This window comes from Lytechinus pictus, chromosome 7 (assembly GCF_037042905.1).
Source record: "Lytechinus pictus isolate F3 Inbred chromosome 7, Lp3.0, whole genome shotgun sequence".
Lineage (NCBI taxonomy): Eukaryota > Metazoa > Echinodermata > Echinoidea > Temnopleuroida > Toxopneustidae > Lytechinus > Lytechinus pictus.
In genome coordinates, this window is record NC_087251.1 from 4,087,077 (window position 1) to 4,108,817 (window position 21,741).

At 36.7% G+C, this 21,741-nt stretch overlaps 1 protein-coding gene across 2 annotated transcripts in view; it reads right to left on the reverse strand.

Moving 5' to 3' along the window:
• LOC129265117 (DNA helicase MCM8-like) overlaps nucleotides 1–21,741 on the reverse strand; it is a 51,934-nt gene that overhangs the window by 19,835 nt on the left and 10,358 nt on the right. For both annotated transcript variants that reach the window (XM_064101710.1, XM_064101709.1), the window contains 8 exons: nucleotides 8,866–9,171; nucleotides 8,194–8,313; nucleotides 6,871–6,953; nucleotides 6,124–6,273; nucleotides 5,226–5,350; nucleotides 3,418–3,473; nucleotides 3,116–3,216; nucleotides 2,135–2,176 (listed from right to left, as the gene is read on the reverse strand). In XM_064101710.1, coding sequence (XP_063957780.1) covers nucleotides 2,135–2,176; nucleotides 3,116–3,216; nucleotides 3,418–3,473; nucleotides 5,226–5,350; nucleotides 6,124–6,273; nucleotides 6,871–6,953; nucleotides 8,194–8,313; nucleotides 8,866–9,133 — 945 coding nt within the window. In that variant the 5' untranslated portion in view covers nucleotides 9,134–9,171. The remainder of the gene's footprint in view (nucleotides 1–2,134; nucleotides 2,177–3,115; nucleotides 3,217–3,417; nucleotides 3,474–5,225; nucleotides 5,351–6,123; nucleotides 6,274–6,870; nucleotides 6,954–8,193; nucleotides 8,314–8,865; nucleotides 9,172–21,741) is intronic.

The window sequence follows — 21,741 nt, forward strand, 5'->3', positions numbered from 1 at the left end:
TTTGGACAATTATTCTGGGAAGTCAATAGTGCTCTGATTCGGGACCTATTCCAGACCGATTCGACTCTGATACGGTCTGAAATTGATTGGGAGAATTTGGTTTTGGTGTTACCCTAGTTTTAGTTATAGAGATCAATTCATAAGCCAATAAAGAAAAATCACTGAAATTATTAAGGTCACCGTCAACCAAAGGACGACAGAATAAGAAAAAGGATCAGGTCTCTTTGCTCAAATCTGATGTGTCCTTGTTCTAAAAATGTACATAGTTGCCAGAGGGGCAGACATGGACAGCTTTTACTGACATGAGAACCATCCATATACCCTCCTTTTTCTGACAGGGGAAAACTCTACTTGGGAAAGAAATCTAACCTTTTTAATTGCTTTGAAAAAAAAGGATAAAATACTGGTTTATCTTTTCCATATGATTTGGGTTTTTTTTATTGTGAAAGGGGTATACACAGGATTTATAATTTGCATAAATTTGCATTTTAAACATGATACCCTCCTCTGGTTGCATGGAAAGTCAACATAATGAATGAATTGTGTAACAGTGTCTCATATGCATAGTGTTGCGCTCGTCCCTCGGTTTAAAACCTCGTAATATGATAGTTGATGTGTTTTACACATAAGTGCATAAATTTGCATTAATTAACATTGAAAATTGATTCTTATTCTGGAACTGTACAGAAATCAATCTAGATTTGATGCCCCATCAAAATAAATCCCAAATCCCACCCCCCAAAAAATAGGCTTCTAGAAAAGTTTAGGTCTGTACTATACATATACAGTAATTTACGGTGAATAGTGTGATTTTGCATAATTTTGCATAAATTAGCACTATGAAATTGGATTCCAGTCATTGATATCGAGTTATCCTATCAAGAATTAATGCTTTTGGTACCAGTGACACATGTGGAAAAATAATTGTGATTTTGACAATTCTATATGTCGAGATATGATAAAATATGTGTTTTTACATATAATTCGCATAAAATTTGCATAACTTAACTTTAAGAATTGATTCATACTCACCAATTTTATAAAAATCGACCTGCAGTTGAATATTTAGCAAAAGGAGACCCAAATACACAAAAATTGGGCATTTGAAAATTATTTTTAGTGAGATATGGTGAATTATGAGTTTTTTGCATAAAATTTGCATAAATTAGCATTTTAAAATAGGGTGCCCTTCACCGATTTCGAGGCACCCTATCTAGAATTAATGCTTTTGATACCAGGGACCCACATGCAAAAAATGGCGCTTTTGTAAATTCTGTCCCCAAAATTTTGCTAAGGCCCCTGACTATAAATAAGTATATGAATAGTGAGAAGGAAAGGTTGATAATCAATACTACAGAAAGGAAAAAAATATGTTTCTAAACAATCGACATGACATCTGTTTCATTCAGAAGCACTTGGAAAGCCTCATGCTTTTGCAGCACTGTAAACAACCTTGAGCGAGCTGTTTTGCCACTAACACACTTACACCTATGCACTATAATAATAATAATAACGGTTATTTATATGCGCTATACACAAAAAGTATCACAGCGCTTACAATTGTCAGAAATGAAATATAAATATAAATCTTAAGTAACAAAAAAGTATAGAATCGTATACATTAAATTGCAACAACTATTGGTGTTCTCAACTGCGCCAGATGAGGCCTGGTGGCCTCTTGCTTGCTGCTTCGTTCACCAACAATTTAAGGGACAAGCCCGGTCAGCACATCATTCACAGAAGCTCTAGTATAGCACTTGAGGCCACCAGGCCCCAGATGGGTTAGCCAAGTCAAACCAAACAGGGACAGCAAAAATCATCAAAACAAATACATATTAAATAAATGAAAATAGAAAACTAGATATTAGGAAAAAGATATGACTTAAGTTGTATTATGAAGATATTTGTATTATGAAGATATTCATTAACATTCTTACATACATTTTTAGTGAGATATTAGTTCTTTGTCCACATTTAATTAAAATATAATCCAACTTTGTTAAAGCATCAGGAAAAAAAAAATTGCACGAAACAAATACATGTATTTTGATGCATTTTATGTCATTAATTTGAAGTCATTTGTAACTTAATGAAACATTGCCCTGGTTCGTATCAATTAAATCTAAGATCATACCTTGGTTGGTAGGATGTACTTTCCATTAGGTAGATGAACAATCTGTATTGAGAGAAAGAGAAGCAGAGGAAAGGAGAGAGAAAAAAAAGATGAGTGAAGTAATACTTGAAAATATTAGAATATTCATTACACAAATCGTTGACATTAGAAATGAACAAGGCAATATTAATACCAATCTAGGGCTCCAAATAAATAAGTTTAATATTTAAAGCTAAATTACAGTAGTTGTAGTAAAACACTAATTTCGTGAGAAAGTCTGTAAAACCAAGGTTAAGTATGACTATATCATCGTGGATCTAGATCTGGTACAGTTACATAAACTGAACTTTGTGAAATCATAAAATCTAAGCTGAAATACGATCACACTGAAGATCGCCAACACAGATAGGCACACGTGGGACAGTGTATTATTATTGCTGGAATAAAGACCCGACGGAAGTGACCGAATCCGCGCTTATTTTGCTTATTTCTCAGCAATTACATAATTTCTTCCAGAATCCTTTGGCTCATATTTTTTATTCATACAAACAGACACTTGGGTGGTCATTATATTAAATTCTGTAAAACGTCATTTTGAGATCGTTACCAGAACTGGAATTTACCTTTAAGGGAATAGTAATATACTTGGCCAAAGAATTAATTGAACTGTAACATTATACAAAATAGTAAAATGTTGAAATTTCTTACTAAGTATTGAATTGAAAACAAACATTAGATGCTAAAACTTGTGGTGCTTTTTCAGCTTCAAACTTGAAAAGTGATGGATTGATAAATATGTTTTTCTCAAATGAAAATAAGACTTAATCCATGAACTTACTCTATGATAATCAGTTTTTTTTTCTATTTGATTACTCCTTCAATTACATGGTAATCATAAGATCTATAAATATGCCTACAGTTTTTAAAGTAATTTTTTATTCATTGAAGAATGTACATGTATGTAAGCATTCATAGACCAATAGTTGAACTTTGAATATTCACCTGAATATCTCCACATGTATTACACTGGAATGCCATCTTGGTACATAATGGTCTTATATTGCTGACTCTTACTACTGTACCCTTCACAGATACAAATTTACCTGAAATAAAATTGATAGTATATTCTTCATATTAATTTGAGTTTTTTATTCTACTTCCTGACATATAAATATACACTACCGATTTTATAAGCATAAAATTAGATAAGTTTAGGTTTATCAGTAATAGTATACAAGTATATAAATGAAGTGACTGTACCACAGGATGACAATTTTAATTGAAGCACACACATGTATACTCACCATAGCAATTAGCTTTCAAATTTTTGAAGGCTGTTATTAGTTCATAGTTGAGTATTCTGGAGTAAAGAAACAAAATGAATTGACACGGGAATCCTTCCTGGATGATCAATAATAACAAGCATCTTAATTAAATTGATTTCAGCTGAAAAAAGCTTACCAGAAATACAAAAACTAACACAATGCTTTATAAATATGAATATATAATGTCATTTTAGACATTTTGTTTGATTGGATAAAATTGAACAGAATTTAGATAACTGAACTTACTTTTACAATAATCAAAATATAATAATAACATTTGTAGGGCGCTTAATACAGATGTTTCTAAGCGCTCAGTTTTCTGTCTATCAACTAAATTACTGGGGTAAATAAAAAGTAGTATATACACTTCTTCTGAGTCACTATTTTGATGTATAACCAGAGCTGCCAACATTGGGATGATAGAATCCAGTAGATTTCGCGGAGGTATGATTTTGTGAGGGAGCGGCGGAACGTTGTCCCACGGATGGGAGTTTTGGGTAGCAAAACACATTTATAAGAAACAACATTTGATAGTAACCGACAGCTGTCTAAATAAACCATCAAAAAAAATTCCGATAGATGAAATGCACATTAGAGAGAATTCATGAATTGTCATTGACTAAATATACACTTCAGGCAAAACAGTAGATTTTTTTAATAATTCATAAAAGAATGCATTCCACATGAAAATACCTTTAATTGGCCAAAGGGGGAAGGGGCTGCAGTAGTGGTAAACATGGTAAATGAGCTTTATATGTGGACTGTTTAAAGTCTCTGAGGGATTCCTGTGAAAACTGTCACACAGTCCCATTCTGCTTGAAAAGTATCTTTATACTTCGACAAGTATTTTGTCGTCTTGGTCTTGGATGACTCCATCTCCATGATTTCCATGGTCACTGGCGATGCGATTGTAGTGTGGATAAATCGGGACGGGGCGTGCTTCGCACAGCTCAGCCAGCCACTGAGCCAGCGCCAGGCTAGCTCACTCACGAAAGAGAAAATGTTTGAATCCGATCAACCCAAGTGAAAGTAGGCGAAAAAATCTCCACTTTGCTTCTAATTTTTCAGGATTGTCAATAAAATTATTCCTGAAACTGAAAGTCGAGGTGTAAAAGTAATCCACTTGCTAATCCCATCGTTGATCCACAGTTTCAGCTCGAATAAGGCGCAAGCAAGCTTACGAAAAATGCCTCGCAGTGCTCGTGAACTTTCCTTCTCGGAGCTTCCTGGCACAGCGCGGCCGGCTGGAGCCCCGGCCGCCGGGGCGCATCGGGGGCCATGTGCATAGAGTACCGCTGAAGAGTTTTCATCATACATTGCAGAACCCGGAAATAAAATGGCTTGTTAGACTACTTCACCAGTCGTTCAGTAAAATTATCTTCATTTACATGGGAAATCAATGTACGATTATACAAAAACTGGTAGAAGTTACTGGGTAAAATGAAAATGTGATAAGGAGGTTCCACGTGGGTGTTAGGGAATTGAACATGCTAGACTCTTTAAACAGTCGTTTGTATGAATTTGACAATTTAACAGCTAAAAATCCTGATTATCCGGGAGATTTTGGCATGGGGTCGGGAGAACGGGAGATTGGATCGCAATCCAGTATTCTCCCGCAGGATCCGGGAGACTTGGAAGCTCTGTATAACTATAACTTAAAGCAGAGAAGAAGTATTGTTCATTCTCCTGAGAATCTCTAAATCAATTAAAGAAGCAACACAGAATAGCCATGATATTGTCACAAGATATATCAAACAAGATGAAAATTAAAGTAAACTATAGATTACCTGGCATGAATCAATGGCACCTGAACTAACATAGGAGGGATGTCAACAGATTGTTGAGACTGGTTCTCAGAATTTTCTTGTTCTTGTAAAACTGCTGCTTGTTGTTCTAGGTCTTTGGTCCAAACCTGAAAAAATCCATTACAATAGCTGATCATCAATAACCACACAATAAATAACAGAAAAGGAGTACCTATCAGTTGTTTCTTTAATAGATACATTCTGAGTAGGTGCAGATTAAGGTCATCTGAACTTATATTTAAACCCACAGACATTAAATTCTCAGAGGATTGCTTGAAACTGGATTCTTAACATGAAGCCCAATTGATAAGCAGGCTATTGTCTCTAAGTGCGTGCAGCTGATATAAAGAATATTAAATCGGAATGCCCTACTGGGGCAATCATCACTTATGTTACTTTCCTTTGGATTGATGAATTATGATAATTACCTGACTTGGATATCAAGGAAAGTTTCCTTGATATCCAAGTTGGGTATTTATCATCATTCATCAATCTTAAGTTTTAAATCTGGTTTTGTCCCTGTGTACGAGGGTGGCCGGATTCACCCCACACTCACAGCAATCTCCCTTATCCCCTCCTTCTACTTTGCCTGATTCAGTGCATCCTCTATCCCTAACCCAACTCTCCTCCTCTACTTGCTTCTTCTTCTTAGGCAGCCACATCATTGAACCATCCACCTCAAACTCAAAAGCCCTGCCATCCCTCCTCTGTCCTCAGCACCTGCCCATACCAACATGCCCCAATCGCCTTCGCCAACCGGTCCACTGCTCATTTATCAACATGGAATAAAAAGCAATTCATCAAATACCCAATTCAAAAATTTATTGTACTGGTATGTCTATATGTTACATGGTCATTTAAATACAGAGTGCACCAATACCTGATGGAAAGCTACTCCTAGACAATTGATGATTTTCTGAGGCATATCCCTTATCTCATTTTTGAGTGTTGGAAGGACAGTCTTTACTGATTCATCCTCCAGGAGTTCCTTACAGTCAACTAGAATGCTTCCTCGTTGATCAATCTCAGTCTTCAATAAACAAAATTGCCATCAATGGGGGAAAAAACACAATATTAATTCAAAATATTTTCATTTTGATTGAGTTTTGCCAATAAGAAATAAATTCTCTTCTATTATAAATATTTGTAATTATTTTCTTCAGATAAAAAGAAAACACTTCCACTCCTCCCTTACATCCATACTCTCTGTCCAAAAATGTTGGGTCAGACGGTTAACTTGACTTGGAATAATTTAGTAAACATGAACCGTGTCACTCTTACATTCTTAAGAAAATTTTGTGAAGCCTTGAAAAATCTATATCAAATTATTGTGTCCTTTAAAGTTGTAAACTGACATATGATTCATTTCCCTCATAGAACTGTTTCATGATTGGCATTATTCATTCACAGATGCATATTTACATCCTAAAATAATACAATTCATTTCAAAAACATATCCTATATCTATCCACCTAAAAATAGAAATATATGATATAATGCAAATAAGAATTTAACAGCCATTAGTTCAAAGTTCAAACACCCTAATATTTATATCCAGTTACCACTGGAATATAATTGAATGATTTTTGTAAAATTATATCAATTGAAAGAGAACATAAAGCTTTACCTTGTCATATTTTGGTAGTCTTGGTCTGAAGAAGACCTCAAAGGTTTCTATCTTGCTTACTGTGGGGGAATCTGAACTGTATGCTATATTCAGAGCAAAAGAAAAAAAAAAAAAGATAGAAAGAGGAAGAAAAGAAAAGAGAAGGAGAGAAGAATCAATCAATAACACAATCATTACTTCATTCATTTATGTATCATATTATAATCATCAAACAAGTGTCTAAAGTAAACAAGTGGAACGCGTCTGGCAGTCTCGCCTACATTACGCAATTCGATATAGCAGCAGTGCTGCCTTTGAAAACAGCTAATAAATAATTATTCACAGAAGAAAACACTAATATGATAAGAAATTATTATGTCCATTGACCCAAAATTACCTTTGACCATGTGATCTAAGACATGTGCAAAACAATCATTCATACTTGATTACCCTTATGTCGATGTTTCATGAGCTAGATCCATAAACTTTCTAAGTTATGATGCCAATTCAAAACATACTCCCTACACGGCCAGAGTTCATTGACCTTTAAATGACCTTTGATCTTGGCCATGTTCCTGAAACATGCACAGAGTATTTAGGGATACATTGCTGCTCTTATGTCCAAGTTTCATGAACTAGATCCATAAACTTTTAAAGCTATGATGATAGTTCCATAAATACCCCTAACATTACCAAAGTTTGTTGACCCTAAATTACCTTTGACCTTGGTCATGTGACCTGAAACTCGCACAGGAAGTTCAAGGATACTTGATTGCTCTTCTGTCCAAGTTTCATGAACTAGATCCATAAAATTTCAAAGTTAGGATGACAATTCCTCAAATACCCCCAACATGACCAAAGTTCATTGGCCCTAAGTGACCTTTGACCTTAATCATGTGACCCTGAAACTCAGGCAGGATCTTCAGTGATATACTATTACCATTATGTCTATGTTTTATGAACTAGGTCCATATACTTTCTAAGTTATGACAACATTTCAAAAACTTAACCTTGGTTAAGATTTTGATATTGATTCCCTCAACATGGTCTAAGTTCATTAACTCTAAATGACCTTTGACCTTGGTCATGTGACCTGAAACAGAGGCAGCGTGTTCAGTAATCCTTGATTACCCTTATGTCCAAGTTTCATTAACTAGATCCATATACTTTCTAAGTTATGATGACATTTCAAAAACTTAACCTTGGTTAAGATTTCAATGTTGACGACGCCGCGGCCGCCGTCGTCGGAAAAGCGGCGCCTATAGTCTCGCTCTGCTATGCAGGCGAGACAAAAAGCATGATTTTTATAACGTTTCTTAAAATCAAAGAAGAAATATTATTTACCTTCATCTGTGAAGTACAGCCTCCATCCTTTATAGGGGATAAGACTATTCTCTAATTCAGATTGGCGTGTACTTGAAACCGGGACAGTATTGTTTGAAACATTATTTCCGAAGCCACCACCTGCAAATCAAATAAAACAAATTTACCGATCACATCCGATATCATAACTTAATCATTGTTGATAATATTAACATGAATCAGTTAGAGAGAAAATGTCCCTATAAAATGATTTGTACATGAATGTAAAACGATCTTACTGATTTACAGTGTTGATATTTCATTTAGTCATCTCAAGGCATGATACAAATCCAATCATCCTACCATTATGCATCTTATTTAAAGTCTAAAGAAATTCTTGAAAATATTTTTCAGATGAAAACAGAAGGTATCAAGGTAGAAATGGCTTTAGGTGTAACATCTGTTTAAAAATTATTTATTCTGCGTAACTTGGTGTTTAATTCTATATAGATATAGTAGCTTGCAGAATAATGATTGGGTATAATTTATGTTAGGTAGATCTGATGAATCCAAATCCAATCTTCATCAAAAGACTGTAGTGCTCTGTCTTTTTCACGTTTCAGGCGATATCAAATCTATTGGAAACAATACTACACTCAGATGTCATCATACTTAGGTTTTGAAATTGTCACTCGGTATAATTTGTGTACAAACCTCTTCCTCTGTTATTCCATGATCCCCATCCACCTCCTCCTCTCCCTCTCCATCCACCTCTACCTCTATCACCTCCTCCTTGGCCTCTCCATCCTCTGCCTCCTCCCCCTCTTCCATTACTCTGGTATGTGCTGAAATAGTTTCCTCGAGTGTTCCCTCGTCCTCTCCAATAGGTGCCTCCTCGCCCCCCTCTTCCCCTTGCTCCCCCATCATCTCTGGTATCTCCTCCTCCCCTCCAGGTTGATGAGGACCCCTGACTCTGACTCATGCTGACTTTCAAATCATATCTTCAGGAGACATCAGCTTCTACAAATAAACAAATCAAAACACTGTTTAAAAGGGGAAGACCACCTGCTTGATATTAAGTCAGTTTTAAATAAAAGCAGAGAGATGAGAGAAACATGAAGGTTTGAGAAAAATACATTGAAAAATGACTTCTTACTTCTTGCTTCCAATATTCAAATTTAGTGAACTTGTAAATAGCCAATGCACTCACTACGTTATATTTCTTTCTCTCCTCTCTCACATTATCAGTAACTGCTCCCTACCTGCTCCTTTTCACTTTCCAATATGGCAATTCTCATATACCTCCCATATTTCCCTTTATATTCTTTCTCTCTCTCCTCACATTCTCTCTCATCTATCCCCTTTTACTCCTTCTCTCGACCTCTCTGAAGAACAAATTTGATAACAATTAAAGGAGAATGAAACTCTTGGAGCAAGTTAGCTTTTGTGTAAGCAGAAAAATCAAAGAATAAGATCAACAAAAGTTTGAGTAAAATAGGACTAGCAATAGAAGAGTTATGAGCATTTGAATGTCGAGATCACTAATGCTATGGAGATCCTCCCATTGGCAACGCAACCAAGATCTATGATATCACAGATGAACAACTCTCCCCTTTTGGACACTGAAAATATACCCCAAAACATCTATTTTTGCTCATTCTAATCATATGACAAACGATTCATCAATGATATAATGTTGTGAAACCTCTGTACTTGTCCTCTCATAAAGAGAACACCTCACCTTGTGATAGATTCTATAAAAGTGAGAATATAAGTGAAATAAGTACTAAAGCAATGAGGGAGTTGTACGTGTATGACATCACAGATCTTGGTCGCATTGCCAATGGGAGGATCTACATGGCATTAGTGATCTCAATATTCAAACGCTCATAACTTTCTTATTATTCATTCAATCTTCCTCAAACTTTCAACAATATGTTTCTTTGATTTTTCTCTTTGATATGGATTCAGCTGGTTTCAAGAGTTTCATTCTCCTTTAAACGTTTTTATTATTTAGACAGGCCAGGTGAAAATAACTATTTGTCGACTGTCCCCACCTGCTTTCTTTTAGTGGTCATCTCTCATTTTCATTTTTACACTTGATAGTTTCAATTAGCCACAGGAAAAATCAAGTACAAAATAATGAAAACCAGTCTCTTTTAATTTGCTTGAGAGACTTCTTCTTCATTAGAGTACATCCCTCTTGTAGAGTATTGTTGTACTTGTGCAAAAAAGAAGGTGTAGTCGCAGGAACATGTGTTAAGAAAAGTGCAGTGATGTACTACCGGTATACAATATAAAATTTGCTGTTTAGCCAAGGCACAAGTAAAAATCAAGAACATGATGAAACATAAGGGATTTTATCCTTGAGAAGCGCTCGTAATGTAACACGAGTGGGTTTGTCAGGATATCACATCTGTAAGGACTTGGTAATCAAACATGATATTACTATTTCATTTTTCCAAATATATTTAAATTGGAAAATAAAAGAGTGAGCAAATATTTTGATAAAAATAAAACCACAACAAAATTATTCATAACTGTTATAAAAGAAGAAGGCAATAAAAGTCATAATTTGACGGTTTTGCCAAAATCATTACCAACCAACCAGGCTGTGATGTTTCTACTACAAGAAAACAAGGAGGCTCAAATACACATCTGACTTGGTTGAGGTACAGATGAGGAGTGATCTTTATTCACAAGTTACAAAGGTTTCTGACAATAGTTGGTTGAGTCATCATCGTTTCATATAGTTGGGCATAAATATCGTACAGTTGTAGTCACACTAGTCATAGTGCCATAGTCAGGGGCCTTAGGCCCATAATTTGAAGTTTTGGGGACAGAGCACCAAACTTTCCCTATGTCACTATTAGGTCAAAAGCTTCATTTTTTCCCACAGAACATGGTGTTGAAAATCGTATCTTCATGCAAAAATATGCTAATTTATGCAAATTAGCAGTAATTTATGCATGAATCCATATGCCAATAGAAATCAATAAATAAAAGTTAATCAAAAAGATACCAAACTTTAGGAAAGTCTCTATCAGGTCAATAGCTTTCATTTTCCCCACAGATCATAGTGTTAGAAATGGCATCTTCATGCAAAAATATGCTAATTTATGCAAATTAGCAGTAATTTATGCATGAAGCCAAATGCCAATAGGAATTAATTAATAAAAGTAAATAAAGAGATACCAAACTTTAGGAAAGTCTCTTTCAGGTCAATAGCTTTAAATTTCCTTATTAAACATGATATCTAAAATTGTGTCTTCATGCAAAAATATGTTAATTTATGTAAATTAGCAGTTAATTTATGCATGAATAGTAAAAATTAGTAAAAAGGAATTAAAGGAAACCAAACTTAAAGAAAATCTTTATCAGATCGATAGCTTTAATTTTCCATATCAAACGTGCTATTGAAAATCCCGTCTTCATGCAAAATATGCTAATTTATGTAAATTAGCAATTATTTTATACATGAATGTATAAATTAGTCCCATTCCAATGGGTATTAACAGTGGAAAAGGGGCCAAACATTTGAAGTACCTCTATCAGCTCAAAAGCTTCAATTTTTACCAGCAAAACATGCTATTGAAAATCATGTTTCCATGCAAAAGTGTGTTATATTAAATTATGTAAATTAACAATAATTTATGTATATGAAGCTGTATTCCAATGACTAAGCAAATACAGTGAAAAGAGGCCGAAATTTGGAAGAAAACCTGCATCTTTTCCACAATATATGTATGCTATTGATAACAAAGTCATTTAAAACATATGCTATTTTGCTAATTATGATATGCTAATTATTTCTGCTAATGGAAATAATTCTGCATAAAAAATATGCTGCTTATTGAAGCAAATTTGATGCAGATTCATCTTACGGGAAAAAGAACCCTCTTTGAACGGGTGTCCATTTCAAAACTTCAAAACTTTGGAGACGCCCCACACCAAAGGCTTTGTATACGGAGGTATATAGCCATGAACTATCTGTCAGTTAAAGTCTGATTTTCTCAATAGCTATAAAGTATATATGGATCACAGTTAAGCAAATTTTCAGTCGTTGGGAATCAAAATAGTGTCCAAAAATCTCTTTCAAGTTGTGTAATAATCACATCATGGGCAATGTATACGTGGGCATATTCTATAAATCTGCACATTATTACTATCTCCTTTCGATTAGAGACCTATCCTATATTGTAATTAATTTTGTTGGGATGTAAAGTAATGATTTTCAGTAAATATCAAAATCTGCAGCTCCACTGTGAGGAGGGATTGTAGACCAAGGTATAATTCAAGTAAGCAATGAGTCTGATCGAGACTATACTTCAACCAGGGTTACACAAGAACCAAATTCTTCCTCAAAAGTTTGGACTGATTCTTCCCGAATATGGCCTGATTGGGATGAATTCGGTGGATGTGCAACCTATTCGTCTCTGATTCAGCTCTGATCCGAGGTGCTGACTGCATTAGAGACGATAAGGTCTGGAATACGTCCCGTATCAGAGCAGAATCCCTGAGAATTTACTCGAATCAAAATTGACTGTCCCGCATAGAGCCGTATGCAAACCCGAACAGTGGCAACAATCGAGCAAAAGGTGGCCAGAATCGAGCCAAATTTAGCCCGAATCCTCTGATTTTCGCGACCTGAATAACGACCCGAATTGGAACGATTATGCCGAATTCGCCGAGTACGCCACTGATTTTCCCGAAAATACGCCACATTCTTTCAAAATGGGCTATAATTGACCGATTCGGCAGCTATTCGGATGCCATGTTTCTATTTTCTGGCCAATTTGTCTCACTTGTCCATATTCTTCTCTGTATTCGAGTAATGATTCGTAAGATATGGGGAGGCAAGAGTCGGACCTTTACTCTACAACTGATACGAATAGCTCTTAATCTGCCCAGAGTACCCCAAATGCCTCCCAAAATCCAACAGAATTCCATCGGAATACATCCCGAATGTGGCCCGAATGAAATTGGGGAGTATTTTGGAGGTATTCGGCTGATTTTGAACATTTTCATAACGAGCCGAATTCCTCCAAGAATGTTCCCTAATCCCTCCTGAATTTTCCTGCATTCGGGAGGGGAGAACAGAGTGGTCCAGAATCCATCCTTATGTGTATTCGGATGGATTTGCAGCTTATTTGGTTTTGGTGTAACCCATGTTTTAAGTAGGCAATCCATTTCTAGACTACAAACCAGAATAGGATGCAACTGTGGTAAACACCCTGCAAAACATTCAGAGGATAACCAATGTACAGTCGCAAGAATACATCACGTCAGTCCTGGTTTAATAAGCTAGGTTTACACCAAAACCTAATTCTCCCGAATAAATTTGGACTGATTCAGATGGATTAGGGGAGTTCCCCCAAATAGAGAAGAATGGGTCCGGAATATGTCCCGATTCAGCACAGAATCGCCAAGAATTGACCAAATCAATTTTGGCCACCCCCAAAGAGCAGAATGCCCACACGAATAGTGGCAAGAATCGACCCAAGCATGTCCAGAATCCAGCCGACCCGATATCTCTGATTACAGCCGAACGATGGCCTGAATATGGACCCGAATCAGAACGAATGTGCCGAGCTCGGACGGTTCGGGACAGTTATGCCCAGAATGATAAAAATAGGTCCGAATCTGCCCAGAAAACTCCAAATGCCTCCCCTAATCCAACCGAATGTACCGAATACATCCCAAATGTTGCCCAAATGAAATTTGTTGTCACATTCGGGAGTATTCTGGAGGGTATTCGACTGGTTTTGAACATTTTAAAATGAGCTGAATTCCTCAGCGAATGTTCCAAAATTTTCTCGCATTTACGAAGGCAAAACAGAATATTCCTTAAACCACCCGAATACGTGTATATGTGAAAGGGGTATGCACAGGATTTATAATTTGCATAAATTTGCATTTTAAACATGATACCCTCCTCTTGTTGCATGGAAAGTCACCATAATGAATGAATTGTGTAACAGTGTCTCATATGCATAGTGTTGTGCTCGTCCCTCGGTTTAAAACCTCGAAATATGATAGTTAATGTGTTTTACACATATTTGCATAAATTTTGCATAAATTTGCATTAATTAACATTGAAAATTGATTCTCATTCGGGAAATGTACAGAAATCAATCTAGATTTGATGCCCCATCAAAATAAATCCTAAATACCCCCCCCCCCCAAAAAAAAAAGGTGTCTAGAAAAGTTTAGGTCTATACTATACATACACAATAATTTACGGTGAATAGTGTGATTTTGTATAATTTTGCATAAATTAGCACTGTGAAATAGGATTCCAGTCATTGATATCGAGACATTCTATCCAGAATTAATGCTTTTGGTACCAGTGACACATGTGGAAAAATAATTGTGATTTTGACAATTCTATATGTCGAGATATGATAAAATATGTGTTTTTGCATAAAATTTGCATAAATTAACCTTAGGAATTGATTCATACTCACCAATTAAAAAAAAAATCGACCTGTAGTTGAATATTTTGCAAAAGAAGACCAAAATACACAAAAATTTGGCATTTGAAAATTATTTTAGTGAAATATGGTGAATTAAGAGTTTTTTGCCTAAAATTTGCATAAATTAGCATTTTAAAATAGGGTGCCCTTCACCGATTTCGGGGCACCCTATCTAGAATTAATGCTTTTGATACCAGGGACCCACATGCAAAAAATGGCGCTTTTGTAAATTCTGTCCCCAAAATTTTGCTAAGGCCCCTGACTACCAGGTTAGTATTAGTAATAGTATACTATTGGGCTGTTCCATAAAATAATAAACTTTTTGGTCAAAATTTCAAAATACTGCAAACAGAACAAATTAGGTATAACTTGAAAGCTAAGACACCGAAAATGAATCTGAAAGAAATAATTTCAAACAATGTTTCGTTTTATTTTGGCAAGGCATTGAAGTTGCCATAGAAACAAGATACAATTTTACTTATATTAAAGCTCAAGTTTGCAACAAATTTTAAACCTCATATATGCTTTGAAATAATCACATCATGTCCAAGTTGTTATTATGTCAGGTTTTAAAAAAATAAGTTAGGTTTTTTCAACTTCTTTTTTTTTACCAAATATTTTAAAAGCAGGCACTTTAAAATCTACGTCCGACCCCTTTTCACATACACTTTTTTTTTTACAAGCAAAACAAAATCAGATAAATTTCCCCCAAGTCAGATGCAAAGCAAGCTTTTTATACACCAGAAGGTAGTTCACCACTACTCTACGATTTCAAGTTAAATGGGGGTTAGACGTACAGTTTTTTTTTTGTCCGACCCCTTTGCATGTTGTTTTTACAAAGTTTCCTTGTACTGCTTATATGTTTTTTGCAAAATTTAAATATCATAACATCTTCTACTCATATCAATCTTTCAAAATTAAATGATCTTCAAAGGGGGTTGGAGATGTATGGCAGTGTATCCTATTGCCGGACGCCTTTATTTCAGTGCTTTAAAAATGACAACTAGAGGAAATACAATCAAGAAAAATTCGCACTTGCTATTCCAAATGTTATGAAAATTATGAATATATTATATTTACCAACCATTTTCTTTGCATCACACTTGCCGCAAACAATGGATGATTTATTGTCTCTATGTCTCCATCTAAGCATCCTCAGACCAGGGTGCCCTTCATATTGATTTATGTTTGAGTGGATGTACGGTGTGAGCCTGTGTCCGAGCGTATGATTGACATATTTGTAGAGGAGTGTACATGGGGGGGGGGGTTGTGTGTAGAATGTGAGGAAATGTGTGTGGTTCTTTTGAACACTGGGTAGTTGTTGTATGGTGATTGCGGTCACGACAGAAGGGTACTCTGGTGTGGGGGTTGCGGGGTGGAGGTACAGTGCCAGTTGTATGTCTTTGACACCTGTTTGCCTGTTTCGGCCAGAGAGCATTGGATAATGTATCGTTCTCTGGTAGGACGGGTACACGGGTGTTAGAGATGTGTGACTGGTACTGTGCAAGTAGGTTGCACAATTGCATTGTCCTATTTCTCTCTGACTTCTCTTCTTTTCTTATCTTCTACTTTTTCTCTTCTATTCTCTATGATCTCATTCTCCCCCTTTCCTTCTCTCTCTTTTCTTCTCGTACAGTTGTGCAATACATATTTTAACAGTTATGATTGTTTTCAAATGTATTATTTATGCCATTGTTTATTGTATTCATGTTTGTAACTTATGCCCGAAAGCAAATTTTGTGTATTCTTATGCATGACAATAAATTATCTTGAATCTTGAATCTCCTCCACGAAAACAATTATTTTCATGCGTGACAAATTCCATGATTCCTGGTGCGCGCCGGACAGGTCAAGATATTCTTGATTACTAGGATGTAAGAAATTGGTGTGATTTTTTTCTTTATATATCATATCATGAGTAAATTCTAAGTTTTTGTTTGCTTTTTTTATATGGAATCTTAGCAGATGTTGGTAATAAATTTTTGTTTGATAACTAGAGTTTTTATTTATTTATTTTCTTTTTAACTGCAAAGTCTGCGTGCTCTATCCATGGCACTTTCCAATATTATGCTTGTTCGTATCGTGACGCTCAAAGTTCTATTGATAATAATAATAATAATCCTTTTTTATATAGCGCTTAATACATCGGAACGACGTGTCTAAGCGCTTTACAGATATATTATTACCCCGGTGATCGGATTCAATCAGTCATTCCCGCACACAATGTGTGCACATCCTCCACTCCCTGGGGAGTATTCCAGTCTTTTGCGCTGTCGATCGTCGACGGCTAGCTCTAATCAAGGTAAACCTCGTGCACGGGTACCTAGTTGAGAACTAGCCGTCGACGATCACCCACAATACACCACACCTCAACATTCGATCGAAGGAGCGGACGAGACTGAAGTTCGGCAAATCAGGCCCATATTTCCGTCAGAAAATATATTGTTAATGCAAATTATGTTATATGATATTTTAAGCATTTTCTGTTATTTCAGAGATAATTAAGGTGAAAGTTGGATTTTTTTTGCCCTGTTTTTTGCAATCTTGTTCTGTGTATTGCTCTGTGAAATTGAAGTTTGAACTGCGGAAGTCTTACGGTACAAAATTGTTTTTGTACGCAGTAATATGAGTGTCCGGTAATACAAATATACAATAGCCTATGTGACTATACCAGAGAACAAGTACTGTAAGTAACGGTGTATTAACCGCACCTTTTTCTCGGCGGGATATAAGCAAAAGTCGGGGGTGCGGTTTATCCACGGTGACGGGTCTGAGCCCGCCCGCGTAACCCCTCCCGAACATGTAAGAAGTCTGCCAGTTCACAACACATCGAGTGGCCGGGCATAGCCGCCCAGGGCAATGTCGTTTAGAGGGGTATGAGCCGCGGGTAATGGGAAGCGATTATTACGATCTTAATCAAATAGTGTCCATAACAAATGCACCCACCTTCATGACACTAATTTCGACTTTATTCTCGATTCAAAGCAGCGAAGTTCCCTGGCTTAGTTCAAAGAGACGCCAAGCATTCTCGATAATAATTTGTCACAGCTGAGCAAGAGCCGAGAGCTAGCTTGCGTTGTATTGTGGTTTTAGTGCGACTTAACTATTCATTTTAAAGGTATAGTGTATGATTGGTTGATCTCAGACAAGGGCAATGAATCAATTTTGAAATTATTACATTCATTAAATACCTATATTATTGCTCTATTTTATCACGGAAAAGAAACTTGCATAACTTTTATATTCTCATGATATTGAGGGGTGAAACATATATTATAACAATTATCGGTTAATCGATATGCCTTGGAACTTTCTTGTTGACGCCCTCTCGGGTTAAAAAATAAATTGATATTAGAACACCGTTCGAATCATGCATATTCATTACGACTCATGCATATTGATGAAATACGTCATGGCGCATGCGCAGTATCAAGAAATCCCCGTATCGACAAAGTGCAGTACTCTGTGTGTGTAGCTGAGTAGAAAGCAAACATCGAACGGTGCGTGCAAGCTCAATGAGCCGATGCTAGGCGGCTAGCGACATGCTTGCGCTCTGCATTAGTTTCAGATATAATCCACTATTTGCGATAGCACACACAGGATAAGAATACTATATTGAGCTATATCCATAAATGTATCGTACGCGTGAAAAAGGATTCAGACACGTTGATTATCTGACGTGAATGACGAAGCAAAGGATTGCCCAATACGGCTTACTTTCGGACTCTTATGTCATGAATCTGAAAGTACTCCAAGACTAAAAGAGATACGAGAATCCCAGAGATGGGCAAGGGCCGAGTTCCGAGTTTGATCTTTATTCATGTGGATTGTAGCTCTTTTATGCACCTTTCCCTTCATGTATAGCTTGGCGTGATACATATACGGGAACTCTGTATACTGACTCCTTGGCCCTCCCCAAAGGAAAGGGGGAGGGAGGAGAGAGAAGAAAGAAAGAAGTGGATTGGTGAAAGAGAATCAGGAGAGCCATCATAAAGGGATATGGATACAACATACCCTAATTTGATATTTTGGTGTTTTTTTATCTTTCCTGAATGTTTCAGTCAGTTTCAGATTATTTAGATCCACTCGCAAAGTACAGAGGAGAAATTGGAAAAAAAAGTTAAACCAAAAATATTTAAAACTCTAAACAGACGGCCACCACCATTCTGTCTACAGCCAAGCATGAAGGGAAAGGGCGAAGAGAAAAACGATTACTTTCAGAGCAGGTTCTACGATATAAAACAGGGTTTGTTTAATACGGGGTTAAATATAGGCCTATAGTAAAACATTACGAAGATGCAATCATATAGGCCTATAGTAAAACATAACGAATATGCAACCCCAATGCGGGGTTAAATATAGGCCTATAGTAAAACATAACGAAGATGCAACCCCAATGCGGGGTTAAATATAGGCCTATAGTAAAACATAACTGAAGATACAATCCCAATGCAACACTTGACTACTCTTCGTTTGTTTAGATTGAACTCGCGAGGTCAAAAGGTGAGCTGAGAAACCTGTTGATGCGAAGTACGTACGTGTAGTCTACATTGTGTAGACCGTGATAGCATGAATGTGACCAACGTACGCATCAAGTTGCTAATTTCTGTTATTTCTGTTGCCGAGGTTTTTACCTGACTGCTAAGAAAGCACGAATGCCTGTGAGCAAGCAACCAGGGGACCAACGGCTCAAGGTCGAACAAGCAGAGTAAAGGCGTCATGAGTCAAAAAATGAGGGGGGCAGACATGACGTCAGGGACAAGATTTCTGGGAAAACTCTTATTTTTGCATCCACACAAGAAAGCTTGCATCGAGATATGGAAAAATGAGAAGTTGAGTATTGCGCGGTGCACGTGCTTCAGAGTTGTGATTTCCAGGGCCGACCAGCATGTAGAGTCTTACAACAGAACTTTACAAGGCACGCCGTGGGGCAAAGTGCAACAACGTATGTGAAAGAAGACTAAGCAAACCTGGAGAAGCAGCAAGGTGCAACATGTACAAGGGAATTGTGCATGTACATTACGTCTGCTTTGAAATGTGTACATGGGTCGCCAAGTTTTTATGTAGTATGGGGAGGGGGTGGGGGTAGCCTATAATGATATAGTAGGGCGCTTTATACTTTATACAATCATGGACCTATTAGGTCCATGCTATAATCAAACCATCAGCACGACCGGTGGATGGATGACTGAAAGAATGGATGGATAGGCATATATAAATGGATCATCCAATTGATGTATTTTCCCAAGAAATGGATGGTCAAAGAGAAATGGATACAAATGATGCAGCAATAGATAGGGGCACCCCATGGGAGATCAACTTGCTACCCCTTCATAGACAGTAAACAAGTAGAAAGAATTGATAAAAAGATGAAATTTTATAGCAACAAATGAGAGGAAGAAAGGCCTCCGGGAAAGGCCTATACGCATACAGAGTGTGCACGAGCAGTTCAACCGTTGAAAAAATGTGAATGACTGCGACATGAGCAGGACAAAGACATTACTTGCATCCGGGACTTGCATCTTGATTGGCATAACATTTTAGACTTATTTATCAATGGAATTGTAACTTCCATTTCCCTGCTATAACTATAGGAAAAACGAATGATAACTGTTGTTTTATAGACGTGGAAATTTATGCTTCATATTAGGACCAAAGAGATTCTGGCGTACGTGTCAATATTTCAAAACTCATGCGGGAAAATAATATAATCATTTTTTATGATTGAAAAAAAAGTGCCAAGTTCACACTGTCACGATTTTTTTTTTGGTGGCGGTGCTGAGGAAAATTTGACAAAGCAAAAGAAAAACATTAAAAAAGGTTCCAATACAAAATGTTGGTAATTTTCCTACATTTATCCAATTCGACACCTATACCAGAATTCCAGGGGGAGCTGCCTACATGGAAAATAATGCACGCCGCACCCCATTGTAAAATCTTGGGGGTGCTTTGCACCCCCGGTTCCAAGGGCCTTAATTATAATCGCGGAATAATTAATCGTATCAGATCAGTCGAGGCGATCGTATTGATCGTATAAATAGTTGGAATGGTTCAACTATGTGGTGATGTGGCTTTTTTTGCAGGATTTTTTTGCATTTATTGGAATAATATACAAAACAAATTTACAATGCTTGAGACATGATCATAATACAAGTGACAATCGTATATGTAGTGACTGGAGAAATACAATATATAAAAAAATATATATATACTGAGTAAAATGCATAGGCAAACTATATACAGTAAGCAAATATGTACTTGAAGCATATAGCAGCCAAAATAAAAATGAAATTTCGAAACGAGACAAAAATAAAATTGTTATTTTGGGGCAAGCCCCATCTGGCGAGGTTTAATGGGTATACGCTTTTTCTGATCATGGACCCTGATGTACTTAATTTATGATGATGTAATTAATGCACATGTGCTGCCGATGAAAATATAATATTTTGCCTTTATGGGTTTTTTACAACTCCAGGGGGATCAATGAGAATACAGTAATAGTTCTGAATACGCACTGAGAGAAGTGAAGGCCAGGGGGGGGGGGGCACTTCCATTGACGAGTGGATACCATGCGCGACCATGGGGTCTCGAAAAGCACCCAAACACGTATTTTCCATATTCTCAAACTGCACCCCTTAACAAGTATTGGCGTCTCAAACCGACCCTTAACAAGTATTGGAAACAAAACGATACTCTTGGCAAGTATTCCCGAAATGAACCCCTAAACAAGTACAGCGATATTTTATTGTTATGTCGGGTCCGTCGGTCGTTGGTTTTACCTTTACACATCATTATTTTGGTTTAGTACGGCCCCATGCACCTTCCACAACTCGCGCAAGTCGGACTCTAAACACGTAGTGTTGGGGCAAAAAGGACATCCTTTATAAAACATTTTAATTTTGTTTCATCATCCCCGAAAATATTACCCTAAACACGTAGCTTTCCTAGCAACATAGATACCCTTTTTTAAATATTTTTGTGTTTTTGACAAAAAGACATCCTTTTTACATTTTTTTGGGGTCGCGCATGGTATCCACTCGTCAATGTAAGTGCCCCCCCCCCCCCCCGGAGTGAAGGCAAAGCGGTCATGGAGCATGCAAGCAAACGAGTAATT